This window comes from Annulohypoxylon truncatum, assembly GCF_022578515.1.
Source record: "Annulohypoxylon truncatum strain CBS 140777 unplaced genomic scaffold F4807scaffold_4, whole genome shotgun sequence".
NCBI classification, from domain to species: Eukaryota; Fungi; Ascomycota; class Sordariomycetes; order Xylariales; family Hypoxylaceae; genus Annulohypoxylon; species Annulohypoxylon truncatum.
The window spans coordinates 1,267,554-1,281,570 of record NW_025953790.1 but is presented as its reverse complement, the minus strand read 5'-3'; the positions used below and the strand labels follow the sequence as shown (position 1 = coordinate 1,281,570).

At 48.9% G+C, this 14,017-nt stretch overlaps 7 protein-coding genes across 7 annotated transcripts; 1 reads left to right on the top strand and 6 right to left on the bottom strand.

Moving 5' to 3' along the window:
• Window positions 1–527: 527 nt before the first annotated feature.
• Window positions 528–1,804, bottom strand: F4807DRAFT_411693 (putative short-chain dehydrogenase). Its single transcript, XM_047996724.1, has 3 exons — window positions 1,410–1,804; window positions 1,082–1,348; window positions 528–967 (listed from the first exon to the last, which is right to left on the bottom strand). The coding sequence occupies exons 1-3, from the start codon at window positions 1,767–1,769 to the stop codon at window positions 596–598; spliced, it is 999 nt and encodes a 332-aa protein (XP_047858107.1). The 5' UTR covers window positions 1,770–1,804; the 3' UTR covers window positions 528–595.
• A 744-nt stretch (window positions 1,805–2,548) lies between these two features.
• Window positions 2,549–3,222, bottom strand: F4807DRAFT_450059 (marvel domain-containing protein; the record flags this gene model as incomplete). The annotated part of the gene is made up of 3 exons (XM_048000084.1): window positions 2,549–2,833; window positions 2,906–3,127; window positions 3,184–3,222. 3 exons carry the CDS (start codon window positions 3,220–3,222, stop codon window positions 2,549–2,551), a joined length of 546 nt encoding a protein of 181 aa, XP_047858106.1.
• A 1,007-nt stretch (window positions 3,223–4,229) lies between these two features.
• F4807DRAFT_270886 (uncharacterized protein) lies at window positions 4,230–5,616 on the bottom strand. Its single transcript, XM_047994575.1, has one exon. It carries the CDS (start codon window positions 5,268–5,270, stop codon window positions 4,371–4,373), a length of 900 nt encoding a protein of 299 aa, XP_047858105.1. The 5' UTR covers window positions 5,271–5,616; the 3' UTR covers window positions 4,230–4,370.
• Window positions 5,617–6,847, bottom strand: F4807DRAFT_270885 (uncharacterized protein). The gene is made up of 5 exons (XM_047994574.1): window positions 6,692–6,847; window positions 6,490–6,592; window positions 6,307–6,413; window positions 6,060–6,218; window positions 5,617–5,990 (listed from the first exon to the last, which is right to left on the bottom strand). The coding sequence occupies exons 2-5, from the start codon at window positions 6,521–6,523 to the stop codon at window positions 5,982–5,984; spliced, it is 309 nt and encodes a 102-aa protein (XP_047858104.1). The 5' UTR covers window positions 6,524–6,592; window positions 6,692–6,847; the 3' UTR covers window positions 5,617–5,981.
• Window positions 6,848–8,687: 1,840 nt separating this feature from the next.
• F4807DRAFT_270882 (uncharacterized protein) lies at window positions 8,688–9,339 on the top strand. Its single transcript, XM_047994573.1, has one exon. It carries the CDS (start codon window positions 8,801–8,803, stop codon window positions 9,143–9,145), a length of 345 nt encoding a protein of 114 aa, XP_047858103.1. The 5' UTR covers window positions 8,688–8,800; the 3' UTR covers window positions 9,146–9,339.
• Window positions 9,340–9,884: 545 nt separating this feature from the next.
• F4807DRAFT_270880 (carbohydrate-binding module family 50 protein) lies at window positions 9,885–10,828 on the bottom strand. The gene has a single exon (XM_047994572.1). The coding sequence runs from the start codon at window positions 10,563–10,565 to the stop codon at window positions 10,053–10,055; it is 513 nt and encodes a 170-aa protein (XP_047858102.1). The 5' UTR covers window positions 10,566–10,828; the 3' UTR covers window positions 9,885–10,052.
• A 541-nt stretch (window positions 10,829–11,369) lies between these two features.
• On the bottom strand, window positions 11,370–13,874 carry F4807DRAFT_270864 (uncharacterized protein). The gene is made up of 2 exons (XM_047994571.1): window positions 13,483–13,874; window positions 11,370–13,412 (listed from the first exon to the last, which is right to left on the bottom strand). The coding sequence occupies exons 1-2, from the start codon at window positions 13,579–13,581 to the stop codon at window positions 11,394–11,396; spliced, it is 2,118 nt and encodes a 705-aa protein (XP_047858101.1). The 5' UTR covers window positions 13,582–13,874; the 3' UTR covers window positions 11,370–11,393.
• Between the last annotated feature and the right edge of the window lie 143 nt (window positions 13,875–14,017).

Sequence of the window (14,017 nt, the reverse complement as noted above, 5' to 3'; positions counted from 1 at the left end):
GGTACCTATTTATGGATCTACGCATGGGTACTTAATTCATCCAGGCGAACCAAGTAATTGTCTGCTTGAGGTCGATCGACGATTGAAACTGTTCACAGATTGCCTCAGATGCGAGTCAGAGCAATAGAGCCTCTCCCCTTGCGAGAGCCATCACAGCATCATGCCATTGTTATACTAGACAACCTCAACAATGAAGTGAACCGAAAAAGGTGAGACGATGGATTGAATATTGAATTGTTTGTTAGCTCTTGGTTTCAGCTCAGTAATAGCTTGGATCAGCCCTCCCTTGTTCTCTAGGTTCTTTACATATAACCCCAATATTACCATCAAGTTGTGAGCACTATTGCTATTAATTAGTCTCAAGAGTATTATGATTATTATTTTAAAGCAGGGTACGTAGTCGGCTTGCTACTATGCCTGAATTATAAGCGAGCTCACGGTCTACGAAACAAGCAGTTCACGCATGATCGAATACTTGGCAAGGGCAGATTTCCCATAGGTTATACCTTTCAACTTAAGAAAAGTGACTTAGTCAGGCTACCTAGGTCTTAGGTACATAGTCAGAACCTTCTGGTTGTCAAATCTATATGAACGATCATTCAATAGCATTCTTTAGAGCCGTGTTGTTCTTCGTGATCTTGGCCCATTCCAAACTCTTTTGCCAGACCCTCTGCTGTACACTCTCATCCATTGTAATGGGGTCACTGTCATCCTTCTGCAGTAGGGTAAAGTAACCTTGTTCACCCTGATATGCCTTGTCTACTGCAAGTTTGATAACATCTACGGCCGCCTCAGCTGATGAGCGGAATGTGGGATCAGCTAGATAGCGGATCATGGACATGAATGGTTTGAGGACGAATCTCTGGGCGAGCTGTGTGGATCGGGCAGTATTAGTAGTAAAGCAACGCGAATCGCCGAGTCCACCTGGGTTGATAGCCACGGCGGTGATATTCTTGAAACGTGGGTTCTTGGAGATGTTACTAAATATCTGACTTGGCGCGACGCTTTTATGCATCGGGCGGTGCTCTGGTGCGTCGAGCGATGATTTCATGAAGGTTGTAAGATAGAGCTGAAGACTTACCTGCTGCAGGTAACGGTTAAGGGGGTACATCCAAGTCGTGATTACAAGCTTCGAATTTGCGTACCGTTGAAAGCCAAGGTCATGCTTGTCTTTGCCCGAGGGAGGGTGATTGAGCAGATCGATATCATCAGGAATGTCAGGCAAGTAGGACGTCATAGCATTCGGTTTGCGATAGTGACCAATGCTTGAGAAGAGCACGATACGGCCGTCAGAAGCAAAGCTACCAATGAGTCGCAACACGAGGATGACATGCGCGATATGGTTGACCTGCAGATAATGAGTCGTAGCACACAACATACGGGGCGGCACTTGTCACTATATGACCTACCTGTAGAGTTTTGTCATAACCATCTGTCGTGAGTTCAGAGTCGCCGACGAGATTCCAATACGAGGCACAGCATATGATGGATCTGAGGGCGGGATACTTCCCAGTCTCAATCGCCGTCAACATCGTACTGGCGAATTCATGCACTGCCGAAAGATTTGCGAAGTCAACCTGATAAATTGAGGCCTTCGCGTCCGGGCAACGTGCGATGACTTGACGTAGGTTCTGTGTATTGTTATCGACCTTCTCGGCATTCCTAACAGTAAAGATGCAGGTCAATTGAGGGTACTCGTTGAGAAGCCGTTCGGCTGCGGGAATGCCAACTGAACCGTTGGCCCCAGTTAGGATGACGGTGCCAGCCATGTTGAATGATTAGGGTGAGGGCAATGTGACAAAGGAAACATGATGGACGGCGCCGTATATGAGAACTCAGAGATGGTAAAGTGGACAGTGGTGTGGCCCCCAACCCAAAACTGCATAAGCCCAACACGACGATGTAAGGGATGCGAGAGATGTGAGTTAGGACAAAGAACTGGGAGCTCTTCCAACTACGATTGGAGGCCAGCCCAACGTCCAACATCCAACCTCCGGCTCCATTACCTATTTGGGGCGATGGGATATTTGTCAAAAGTCCCCAGTAACCCTTGGTGGCACAGGTGGCACAATAACACTGAGTTTAACCGAACCGCAGGTCCTATGGTTCGAATCATCGATCTCGCAGTTTTAAACCTTTCAAACCTTGCAACATTCAATTGAGCCGGTCAACCATAAATGCGGACTGAGAAGTGCGTACCTTCAGAGTTCGCATTTGCGGTAAGCGTACGTTCTCCGCCTTCGATCATTGATCACCCCTTGACTGATTCAAATGTCAAAATAGCTTCAAGTAGTAGGTAAGTAAAGACTTAATCACTGGTCCCTGCGTATAATCAGTTTAAGCCCTTTAATTTAGATAAGCATTTGGTTTATTTTGCATTAGAGATAGCTAGGAGGAAGAAAGAAAGAAGGCGCTTCTGGTCGTCTAAGGGGTATTCCCAAGTCCTCATAATATTTCCTCATTATTTTCAAGTACCTCCAAGAAACAATATCTCCTTTCCTCAACGCTAACCTCATCGGTATCAATTAATTGCAATGACCAGAAGCATTCAAACATATGCGGCGCTTCTGCTACCTCCACTCCTGTGATGGACGAAACTTAAAGCAATGATAGCGACACCGAAGATGAAGGCCAAGTATTCGAATACATAGTCGGCCTGGACTCGCTGGCAGCGACCATTCAACACGCTCTGGTCAGGAATCCCCGGACAGATCTGATTCCCTGCGACATCCTGACACCCGCCATTTAAGAGTTTATTCTCGAACCGCTGGTAGCGGGCCTCATCATCGTCAGATGTACAACTAGGTACAGGCTTCAGCGCAACAGTCAGAGCCTACGATGGTGGAGTGTCAGTAATGAACATAGGATGCGCGAAGTTTCCCATGGGAGCAATAGCTTGACTTACAATAGCGCCAGCGAGATAGAGAGCTGTCGCGAGACCGTCCGCAGCCATCACTATAAAGGCGGGAATCTTCTCGATGAAGAACGCTCCAAAGCCAATGAGGGAGATCAGGACGCCAAATGCGCCTACGAAGCTGCCGAACGAAGTTTCCGAGGGAGGCGAGCCGACCTTTTGTTGTTTTGCGAGGGTGACCGAGAGACCTAGGACAACTGCTCCGAAGAGGAGCTGGAAATTGATAAGTACTACGCTCGAGTAACGGTAACGCAGGCATGTGGACTTACCAGAAAGGCTCTCACAGCCAATGCCGCGATCTTCAGCATGGTTATTAGGTGATGGGTTCGTGGCCAATGTATTGAGAAAGAGTAGAGGTATTGTAGTAGTTAGGTTGACCGGATTATAATCAGACTCAGCGCAAATTTCTTAGGAAATAGAACAGAGGATCCTCGAGAAAGAGACTGGAGAAATATGTCTGCTGATTCTAGGAGGACCATATATAAGACTGGTATATGCACCTACATAAGGAAGCAGATAGGTAGGATTGCCCAGGCAGAAGTGTCGCCTATTACCTAGCCAAGCGGCCAGCTATTGGCTCTTCTGTACGATGTCACATTGCGCTGCCAGATATATACCACTTTGCGGCACAGCAGTGCCGGGGCCTGTGATACTCTCGTACCTGTAACAAGGCGTTCACTGACATCCTTATGATCAAGGTTGAGTACCTAAATGATCGTTAGGGCAGCTGCGGCTGAGGCTTCAAGTTCCACTACACAACGAAGGATTCCGGGGGTAATCATGTCTCTAACTTGAAACGCTGGTTTTGCTCAACGCAAAATCCGCATCATACTTACCACTCGCATCCAGAGGATTATAATCTTTCCGCAATCTACATGATGATTTGTTGAAACAAGCAGCACGACTGAGTTGATCCCTGGGGCTGTGTGATTTGATCTCAGTTGGGCTTTATGCTTACTTCCAAAATTGGATATCTGGGGAGATCTTGGAATGTGGCTGGTTTTGAGCGCGTCTGACGATCTGCGACATCCCCGGTTCGATTCGTCCAACCGAAGCAAGTTTGAATATTTCAGTTCCCGTGTCACTCCAAACATTCTAGGCACGTTCTAGTCCGCGGACCGCCACAAAGACACCTTATCGAAAGCCTGCATCTGAAAGACACGCCATTACTGGTGTGACTCAAGACGCTAGCAAGAGGCAGACGGGAATATATGCCGATAATAATGTATGACCCACCTAGCCCTACCATAAGGAGGCACAGCCCGCGGCCAGGGAGGTTAGGAGGAAAATACGCAGATCACATGCCGGCCGAGTTGGACAATTCCATCTAATTATAACATAACATCATATCATCATACATGTCGTGCTTAATTGATCGCTAGTTGCACATGAAGGTAGTATGCCTATATATCGCATTGATCCATACCCTCAGCACGATATAATAATAACCACCGCCTTACCACATCCGTCTCAGCTCTCGACTCGAGTTCATCAGCCAACTAAGCAGGCTTTGTTCGACAGACGCCACCCCGCGCGCGTGTTTCCTCGACTGTTCCTTGGTGAGAGTCGTCCCTTTCCCAGCTTTTGTGCGATACCACAGCGTATCTTCTATTTCCGACAGGACCATCGCGTAGAGCAGCGAACCGTGGATTTGTCGACGCTCGTTATCGGTCGCGGCCTTCATCGCCGACGTTTCGGTCTCGCGCGTCACGAACTCGGGCCAGATGAGGGCTACCAAATCGTCGAGCGCGTGCCTCAGTCCGATATTTATGTGTTGCTCTCGATGAGTACGGTGCGTCGTCGCGTCCAAGGGCACGTGGGCAAGTGTCCTTTGCCGACAGATAACGCATTCGTCAGCGAGTATGTATCGAAGATTCGATTTGACGAGTTTCCACCTGCATTCGGTGCAGTTGTGCGGGTCGATCCCGCCCTCGGCAATCGTCACCGGAAACCTGTCTCGGATAGGTTCGTCGCCGTCGACGGGAAGTAGAGCGGGTCGTATCGCGTGCCCGCAGCCTCGATACGACATCCGGAATCCGCAGGACGGACAGGTAAGGTCGGTCCCGTGCGCTATCAGATCGCTAATGCAGCGGTCGCCGAAGACGTGGCCGCATGCGAGGGCGACGGTCCTCTCGATGCCGTGCCGGGCATAGTTGAGAAAATGCGGATGCGCTCCGAAGTGTTCAGTAGGGGGCGCGGTCGATGTTGTGAATTCCCTAGCACTCATCGATATATCCAGCTTGTTTTCCTGGCATATCCCGCACACTGTTTCCAAAATTATCCCATCTAGGTCGTCTTGGGTATCAAGGTGTTGTTGAATATAGGGGAGATAGTTGCTCCTTTGAACTTGCGCCATGATTAGATGTTTTATCCTTCTACTCTATTACAATATGGGCCTCTAAGAGGACGTCGGCGCGAGGTCGGATTCGTCGTGTGCATTTGTACTGCCATGAAAAGCAGGAAAACAGAATCCAAGATTAGCAACAAGCACCGCGGCACAAAGCGTCTTTTTTAATTCAGTCGGTAGGGCACAAAGATTTTGAGTTGTCCTTCGGGCGTAACAATGCTTTTGTGATAAGGATAGGAGATGAATGAATTCGAATGGCGATGACGACCATGGCCAAATAGGATCATATACGACTCCGACTGACCAATAGGGGAACGTCATAGGAGCTATCAACGCATAGCCACGTCAGAAGGGCCCGGGACCGCGCCACGCTGCTCGTAAAGCGGGAGCGCGACTAATAGAAATCTTACAAACTTGTACGACTTTGGATTCTTGGAACTGCAGCCACCAAGAGCCGTCTAACACAAAGCCGGCGGCACTCACACCCGGAGCCCAATGAAAACGATATTAATACCCATATACTACATCGCACAGTTTCACATGAGCAGTAAACTCGAATAGGGACTCCCAGATCGGCGTCTGATGTATATATTGACTAACACATTTCGAAACCGGGGCTTATTCTATATGTCTATGTCCAGCGAATGTTATCAATACACCATCCACCATCGGGAGTCGCGCTGCTAACAGCGATTCCCGTCAATGGGTTTGCGGGGAAATTTAGAATCCCTGAGAGCCAACAATATCAGCCACAGATCACTCTCGCATATAGGTTATGGAGAGAGGTAGGAAACTCACCTGCTTCTGGACCTGAGCCTGGGCGTTGGCGATGGTCGTGGCGGCGTTAGGGTCGACAAAGCCGCAGCCAAGCTTTCCGTTTTGGTTCGACGCGGCCTCAGCAGAGCAGACTCCGAGGCCAGACGACTGGACCTCGGCGCAGCAAGCCGATTGGCAGTCCTGTTCATTCAGGGCACTGTTAGCATCCGATAATATTTCTGGTATACGACATCGCAACCCGCGGGATTGACGTAGGAGGATCACTTACAGCGTCCGAAGTGCAGCCTCCGGTGATGAACTGCTGTCCGTTGCCCTGGCCAACGTTCTTGGCCCCGGCGTTGTTGGGAGTTACCTGGGCGAAGGCCGTGAAGGCAACTAGCGGAAGGGTCATTATTAGCTTGAACGCTGACCTAGTAGACACGAGATGGGGATTGATCGCGGCGGAACTTACAAGCGAGGAAAGCGGCGGCGGCGATGCGAACCATTTTGAAGAGAGTAAGATTTAAATTTACTTAGTTAAGTATTATGCGTGAAGTGTACAAAGCGAGCGACACCTGGTCGAAAGAATGGATTAATATCGAACTGAAAAGTTGTAAGAGAAAGGCTGGTTGTTGAGATGAATGATGCTGATGCTGATGCTGGAACATCTTCACCTGGGGGATTATGCATCTATTTGTATTTTTCTTCTTTCCTCCACACTTCCTCCCATCTTCTCGCCCGACTAACAGGTGATGTTCGTTGAATTGACACTGGGATCAAACCCTCACGAAGATCAAACGCGACTCGCGTTTGTTGCGGGGCGCGCGGTGGGCTATGATACTATTTACATGAATTTGCTAGGGCTTTGACACGTTCGATGTAAGTCGACACGACTTGACCTCGTGTGGCCTTGACGTTCGATCATTCAGGCAAAATGACCTTGGCGTGCGATCGTCAATCCCCAGACTGTCTGGCGTCGGCGTCAACTCGACTCGGAGATCTGAAGATCTGCGACATGCTTCGGACGATGCAACATGTTCGGCAGATGGCATGATCCGGGATGTCGCGTTTCACATCTGTCCCAAGAAGCACCTCGCGGCCGGAATTGTCAAGTATACCGCATATCTTATACCGCGAATGGTACTGCTATGGGACGGCGCGTCCGAACGGTAGGTTCTAATGGCGTGCTCAATTGTCCCGGCTTGACTGATCGGGACTGGGTGAATAGAGCACTGCTGTTCGTCCCGAAAAAGGAAGATCTTGAAACACCACCTCCACGCATAAAATATTAGGTAATATCATTTCATAAACACTTTTTAACATACCCAAGCCACTTAGTTCGTAAGTCCCATTTTTTCCTCAAGTTGGCGAAGTCCTCGTCTTCAAAAAATATAAGAAGCGCCAAGTCGACATTCCAGAGGGTGAAACGTATAATGACGTGAACTCAGGGCAACCGTATTATCGCCATTCGACCACAACCATGGTGTACGTCTAGATCTAGACGGATCCTTCAACAACATTGGAGATGTTGCTAATTAGGTACCTGGTGTTACAGCCCACATGCGCGAGGCGGAATAGTGGTCCATTGAACGTGGTATTCATCAGTCAACCCAGCTCAGCTGGGAAGAGCCGCAAGTGAGCTGAAACTTAGGCAGCTCGCCCTCTGGGTGGACCGCGACGACACTAGAGACTTCGCTTCATGCCTTGTGTGACTCAATGGGTCCTGTCACGTATGTCTGAAGAAAAACCTGTTTGTTGCTGTGACCCGTGATGCTGGATAGGGGATAGGAGATGACCCTTGTTAACCTTTGCGCTTGCCTGCGCAAATCTGGATGAGTAGGTAATTCGCATAGCTTAATACCTGAATACCTGTAGGTAGGTAGGTGCCTGGTAGCGAGAAGCTATGGGAATGGTACCTATCTATGCTCACCAAAATATCAAGCACTTAGTCACCTAAATCTCACAGGAGTCTTGGGCTTATCTGAAATATCATCACTTACTGTGAGGTGGTCAACGATATTCGTTGTCTTTATTGTTAGCACAGGTAATTGTACCTATTCATTCTCGTCCAGTCTCAATTAGAGGAAGCGAAAAGAAGTGAGGAGGACCACTAGACCTCAGCTACTTGTCGTAGACATATCTGACGATTTCCTTACTCGCACAAATCGACCCTGTCTCCGAGTCACTATACTCAATCAATTTTAAAACATCAATTTTTTAGTTTATCCGCTAAGATATTGAGAATTATATAAACCCGACTTACAGAAGAGAAGAGTCGAGGATTTGAGGATTCATTATCCGCCATGTGGGTATCCTCATCATGGCACTGATGTCTAACACCGAAAACGGTCGGCGCCGGGTGAAGGTGATCCTAGAATGGGTGTCGATTCTTCTTTATATGGTGAAACTTGTGTGCCTACATACAAATCAGACGAACTCAGAGCTTCCAGTTCTGATGTTTGAAGAACTCGACCGGAACTTTACCAGCCAAATTCAACCTTGGCGTAAATCCACCGCATCTCTTAGAGGGCGCGAATTTCATGAAGCGGGATTGTAACTAAGTATCGATCAGCATTTTATACGTCTCTTCAAGGCGCGCTCCTGACCCAAAGACATTAAATGGGCACATCGAAGCTATTTCGCTATTTCGCTATTTCGCTATTTCGAATACACGGAACTATTGTCGTCATCACTGGTGGTAGAATAAGTGAGTTGTTATATTCAAATATTTTCCATCCGTTTTTAACTAGGTAGGTACTTGATCTGCAGGAATTGGATTCGTTATGACTAAGGGAACTGGGGGCAAAGCGGGTGCATATCCTCGGGCGACGAAGAGAAGTGCTCGAGACGCCGCCGCTCACCCGAGCACCATCCGTATACAATGTGATGTCACGGACAAAACCTCACTCCAATCCGTCGTTGACTTCGTGACGAAAGAAATGGGACACATTGGGCTGGTCATTGCCAACTCATCTTCGACCCTCGATAATGTTGGAATAGCGACTTATCTATCCTATAACCCCGAAAGTACCTATTCGAAGATACCTCCGTCGAAGAGTCCACATGAGCCCTGCACACCAACGTTGCCGGCAAACTGTTCTCCATCCTTGCGTTCCTCGAGCACTTAGACACGGGCAACAAGCAGACAATAAAATGGGTGTCCAAGGCCCCGGAAAGGCAAGGCATCGATGAACCTTCAATCCAAAGTCAGGCCATCAACACCACCAATCTCTCTGATCTCGTTCGGGTCTAGCTTAGTGCTCTCGCCTATGAGTGGGCAAGGCGACGATTGTCCACCCCACCAAGCATACAAGCACAAATATTATCAAGCATGGTACCAGGGTTGATGTTCTCACCACAGGGGGTAAGCTTCGTAATTGGTCTTGGCCGTTCTAGACATTGACAAATATGTAGTATTCCCTTCCAACATGATAGTCCCATTCATTGGAACATTCAATTTCTCCAAGTTGACTTGGGATGAGTCCTTTCATCCTAGCTAGAAGACTCGGTGGCGACGATGACATGGCTGGCAGTGTTCCACACTTGGAGAGCATGGCAGGTTCTTACTGCAGTGGATTTGTTTTCGTTAACGGCGGCAAGATATGGACCTTACCATACACGTATGAAGGCTTATAGCCAGGGACCGGCCACCACACCTCATGTCGATAATATTGACGTTTATCGCTCCGACCTCATTTAGTTGATTCGACAAACCTTCCCACGTGAGATGGAAGAAATTGGCAGAGGTCGAGTTCGTATTACCGCCTGAAGCCCAGACCGAGGAAAACCGTACAGGGATCCATTTTATGTGAAGTTGTACATGCTGTCTTCCGCATAGGTTGGTCAAGATTGTGATCGAAATGGATATCGTAGAGAATATGCATCCCCTTAGGTGGGCAGCACCGCTACCTGTGCGGCTGACACAAGCTGATAGAGCAATTGATTTGATCCCAGCAACGAAAGCCCACAAGATGCTGCTGTGCCAAGGGCCCTGGAACAACAAGAAGACCCTGCAACCTTGTGTAGCTATGCAGTTTAGACCCTTGGAATACAAAGGGTATTACCAGGGGCCAGCTTGTCGCAATCAAGACCCTGATTCTCTTGCAGGAGAGAATCCAACGGAACACGATGCTCCTCGGCGATTGCCCAGCAGCTGTCGCCCGACTTGATTTTGTACGGGCTGCTGTGGTCGCGGCATGTAGTCGGGGCGACCCGTTTAGTCGCGCCGCCAATGAACCAGAAGATAAAGAGCAGGAATAGGCCAACTAGTAAGAACCAATTAAGTAGAGGCCCCATCTCATGTCGCCATGAAGTGTTTTCGGTCGGCTCCTGCAGTGGCTCGGTATCATCGTGTGCATCATCGCCGTAAGGTGGGAATGTCGTGTTGACGCGATGGAGTTGGCCATACTGATTACCCGGAGCGCTCTCCCAAATGCTGCCGTCGCGGTCGCGAAATGTATACGTCTGGGTGTCGGCATCGTAGCCGATGCGTTGCATACCCTCAGGTAGACGTTCCTCGTCGGTATCGTATTGAGACCAACGACTCATCGTGCCTTGAATGCGGGAACAGCTGAGGATGGGCGAAACTATTGAATCTTATTGAAATTTAGTCAAACTAGGAACTTCTTAGTGCGGGTGCTGGAAGCTTATTGCAAAATACTAGCTTCAACGAATCTTATAAGCTATAAGAGGGAATCTAAAAGGGGAGTTGGTACGAAGTCAATTTAATGGCGAGGTTGTAAAGTTGCCGGTCATACGTTGTATGTAACGAGACAAGACGGATCCAGTTCATTTTGCTTACGTCAGATTCGCTGAACTGTTTCAAGAAGCAGGCACCCTGCCCCTGACAAGCGCAGATACGGGTTGGTTCCAACCGAGCAGGATATTATGACGTCACAGGTGGCCGAGCTTCCCGGTTTCCCGGCGGAAACCGCCAACTAGTATGCGATATAAAATAGACAGCGAATAACTTACATCCATTATTACATAATTCAGTGGCCCCGAAGAGTTGGATGAAGACCATGAGGATTTTAGTATTTGAATTCAAGCACTTGCTCTAAATCGTTTCATTTCCAGGCAATCATAGGACCAGGACGTAGTTGGCTTCAAGAACATCGCATTAAACATATAATTGATTTGATTATTGCCAAAGCAGCTATAATGCTGCGTATTCCACAGCAGATGGCAGCTATTTGGCTAATATACAAGTCAGCTAGTCAAGCAATGCAAACGCTATCGCACAGAACGCCGTCGAGATGCCTGGGAGGAATAATATTACAAACTCGGCTCAGATTACGGCCGATATCACCATCGCCAGATCCTAATTAGGAATTCGACCACTTAGCCCAGTCAGTGTGTCTTCTTACCTCTTGCATGCTAGCTAGCGGCTTTCAGACTGGGTTGCCGTCTTCTCATACTCCGTCTAGTGCCGTTTTGTTCATCGTCCTCTCCATCGTAAAAGTCATCTTCCGTGTTGGAGCCGCGGCGGTTCTTTCGAGGTCGACCTCTTCCCCTTTTCACCGGCGTCTCCTTATTAGGAGATGAAGAGCTAGTAGCGGAGGGTAACTTTCGTCCGCGGATCTTAGCTTCGTCTTCGGCTGTCAAGAATCGATGCACGGTACGGTGATCTAGAACGCGCTCCTCTTTATCGTGCTTGCCCTCTTTCTCAGTCTTGGGCCACAGGTAACCGTACAGCTTAGAATGCCGCTCACATCGCGGGCACGAGCTTCGTGTGAAGTACGCATTCTGCTGCACGAATGGCTCGCTACAGATTGTACAGTGTATCCAAGCAGTGTTAGGCTCAGAAAGTAAGAGAGGGGTAAGCGTGTAGTCCCCGGGCGTTCGAGTACGAGATGGAGGTGTATGTTCCTCAACCACATGATTAATTGCTGGGAGCTCGCCCTTTGGCGGTCTACCTCTAGGACGACCTCGTTTAGGAGTAAGTTCGTTATTGGGGATGGGTTCAGCGGGCGCGAGGGCTGGCTCGGTTGCTTGCGTCGAATCGGCGGCGACAGTAGTCTCAGATGTGGCCAGGGGCGGAATAGTAATTACATCTGAAGGCTGTTCATCGACCTGACTGGACGGGGGTGTCACCAAAATCACTTCACCGGTCTGGGCTGTGCTTTCGATAGTAGGCAATGGAGCAACCGCGATTGAATCTTGAGTAACCGGAGTTGTCGGGGTGTATGTGATCTCCGAAAGCGAGGGTGTCTCTAAATCTTCTTGTTTCAGAGGACTTGTTGGTAATTTCACAGGAGTCAGAATTGGTGAGCTCAGAAGGGGCTCCCTTATGTCTTCTTCAGGCGTTGTCACATCTGTTAAACCCACGTCGACGCTTTCACGTCCTGAAGAACGAGCGCTAAACGAGTCCTCATCGCTACTTCGTCTGGAAAGGCTCGGCGGTGTAGGCACGGCCTGAATTTCATACTGGAGCGTCTTCAGTTTTTTATCCGGAGTGACAGGTGGCGACTGGAGAGATTCGAATTCGCGCTTCCGCTTCTGGCGCAAGATTCCCTGAGGAGCAGGAGACCCAAGAGTGGACGCTCGCTCTGAGCCCGCTTTCAGTGTCTTAGATCGCGTCTTCAAAATCCTAGGTCGGATGTCAGGCGTGACTGAGGGAGTTCGGGAGGTAGAGGCGCAACTATCGTCCCGTCTCCTATGGCGCAGAGAGTAGCCCTCAACAGTTGTCGCCTCGATACTCTTCTTCACTATCACAGTGCCGTCGGCCGGTGCCCATCCGTTCACCAAATTGTCCTCGCAAGTCTTACATAGACACTCGCAGTTATCCACACCAAAGTAGTTCTCGGAATATGTGACAGTAATTTCCTCTCCTACTTCAATGTCGCGCGCCGCAATGATCTCAATCCCCGCTTGACCGGTAGTCATCAATCGCGCATTTGCTCCGCAGTCGTGGTTTGCGAACCGCGCAGGTCCCATGAACAAGCTTGCGCACTTGTTTCTCGCACTAACAACGATGCTGAAGTCCTTCTTTCTCTTTGAAAGCTCCTTCTCCTCCTTCTCTGTAATCAGCACCTGAATACCAGAGAGGTACTTAATCGGCTGGCCCCTCCTAATATACTTGCGCGCAGTCACGGCCGCCTCGTGGGTGACAATCGTGTAACGGTTCGTCGAGCTAACTTCGTAGGGACAATCGGGAAGATAGATCTGCATATAGCGACGAAGATGAGCACGGAAGTCATCCTTCTCCTTAGGAGTTTTGAGTGCGTCATAAAATTTGCGCAATCCGTCTGTCGCAAGCAATTTAGATTCTGCGGTATCGATATCCGGGTCGACAATAAGATGATTCTGGATAATCTTCGCAATTTCCTCCTCTTTCACACCCCTTGACGGGTGATAAGACGGGCGGTTTTTTGGAATTGTGGTCCAGTAGTAGGCCTGTGGTATGGAGTCAGCTTCGTTATAGAACGTAAGGTCAACTATCCCATAAATGGGTAATCACACTGACATGATCAACTAATGCGTCTGTGAGTATATCGTCGTATGACGATAATTGCGCCAAGGTAATCTGTTGTTTCTTCAAGTTGGTGGGCGGTTTGGTAGACATCGTGATAAGCAGCGTTACCCAGCTGCGCTGGGTGAGAATTGGGAGACGCTGGGTGGATGCACCAAGGGAGGTAACGCTGGTAAATTTGGGGAACCGGTTTGCGAATATCGATTTGGGTGATGTTGTTATTTAAGTCTTTCGACAGCCCCAAAATGGTCCCAAAATGGTCGACCTCTTGCATGCAAGTAAGATGCAAGTCAGGTCAAGTGGTGACACTGGTTGGCAAGAAACGTGGTCTCCAAGTAGGGCTGATATGCAAGTCAGGAGGCGGAGTTGAGGTTAACAACAGATCCCTCCAGCGCCAGCGCATAAACGCTTATATGTGTCTTTTATTAAAGGTTATCGTCATAAGCTGACGAGATGAGGAGGTCTGGTATTGGAGTATATATCGTCGTCATGCGGAGATTGAACCAGAGAAGACGAATGAGAGAAGGGC

What these genes read in the sequence shown, in the direction of transcription:
- F4807DRAFT_270880 (XM_047994572.1), bottom strand. Translation starts at nt 10,565, where the DNA reads ATGAGTCGTTGGTCTCAATACGATACCGACGAGGAACGTCTACCTGAG.
- F4807DRAFT_270886 (XM_047994575.1), bottom strand. Translation starts at nt 5,270, where the DNA reads ATGGCGCAAGTTCAAAGGAGCAACTATCTCCCCTATATTCAACAACAC.
- F4807DRAFT_270864 (XM_047994571.1), bottom strand. Translation starts at nt 13,581, where the DNA reads ATGTCTACCAAACCGCCCACCAACTTGAAGAAACAACAGATTACCTTG. An exon ending in CAGACGCATTAGTTGATCAT is followed by an intron (nt 13,413 to 13,482) that starts GTCAGTGTGATT and finishes TCCATACCACAG; the next exon opens with GCCTACTACTGGACCACAAT.
- F4807DRAFT_270882 (XM_047994573.1), top strand. Translation starts at nt 8,801, where the DNA reads ATGACTAAGGGAACTGGGGGCAAAGCGGGTGCATATCCTCGGGCGACG.
- F4807DRAFT_411693 (XM_047996724.1), bottom strand. Translation starts at nt 1,769, where the DNA reads ATGGCTGGCACCGTCATCCTAACTGGGGCCAACGGTTCAGTTGGCATT. An exon ending in GTTATGACAAAACTCTACAG is followed by an intron (nt 1,349 to 1,409) that starts GTAGGTCATATA and finishes CATTATCTGCAG; the next exon opens with GTCAACCATATCGCGCATGT. An exon ending in TTAACCGTTACCTGCAGCAG is followed by an intron (nt 968 to 1,081) that starts GTAAGTCTTCAG and finishes AACATCTCCAAG; the next exon opens with AACCCACGTTTCAAGAATAT.
- F4807DRAFT_270885 (XM_047994574.1), bottom strand. Translation starts at nt 6,523, where the DNA reads ATGGTTCGCATCGCCGCCGCCGCTTTCCTCGCTT. An exon ending in CGCCGCCGCTTTCCTCGCTT is followed by an intron (nt 6,414 to 6,489) that starts GTAAGTTCCGCC and finishes CCCTTCCGCTAG; the next exon opens with TTGCCTTCACGGCCTTCGCC. An exon ending in GAGGCTGCACTTCGGACGCT is followed by an intron (nt 6,219 to 6,306) that starts GTAAGTGATCCT and finishes CTGAATGAACAG; the next exon opens with GACTGCCAATCGGCTTGCTG.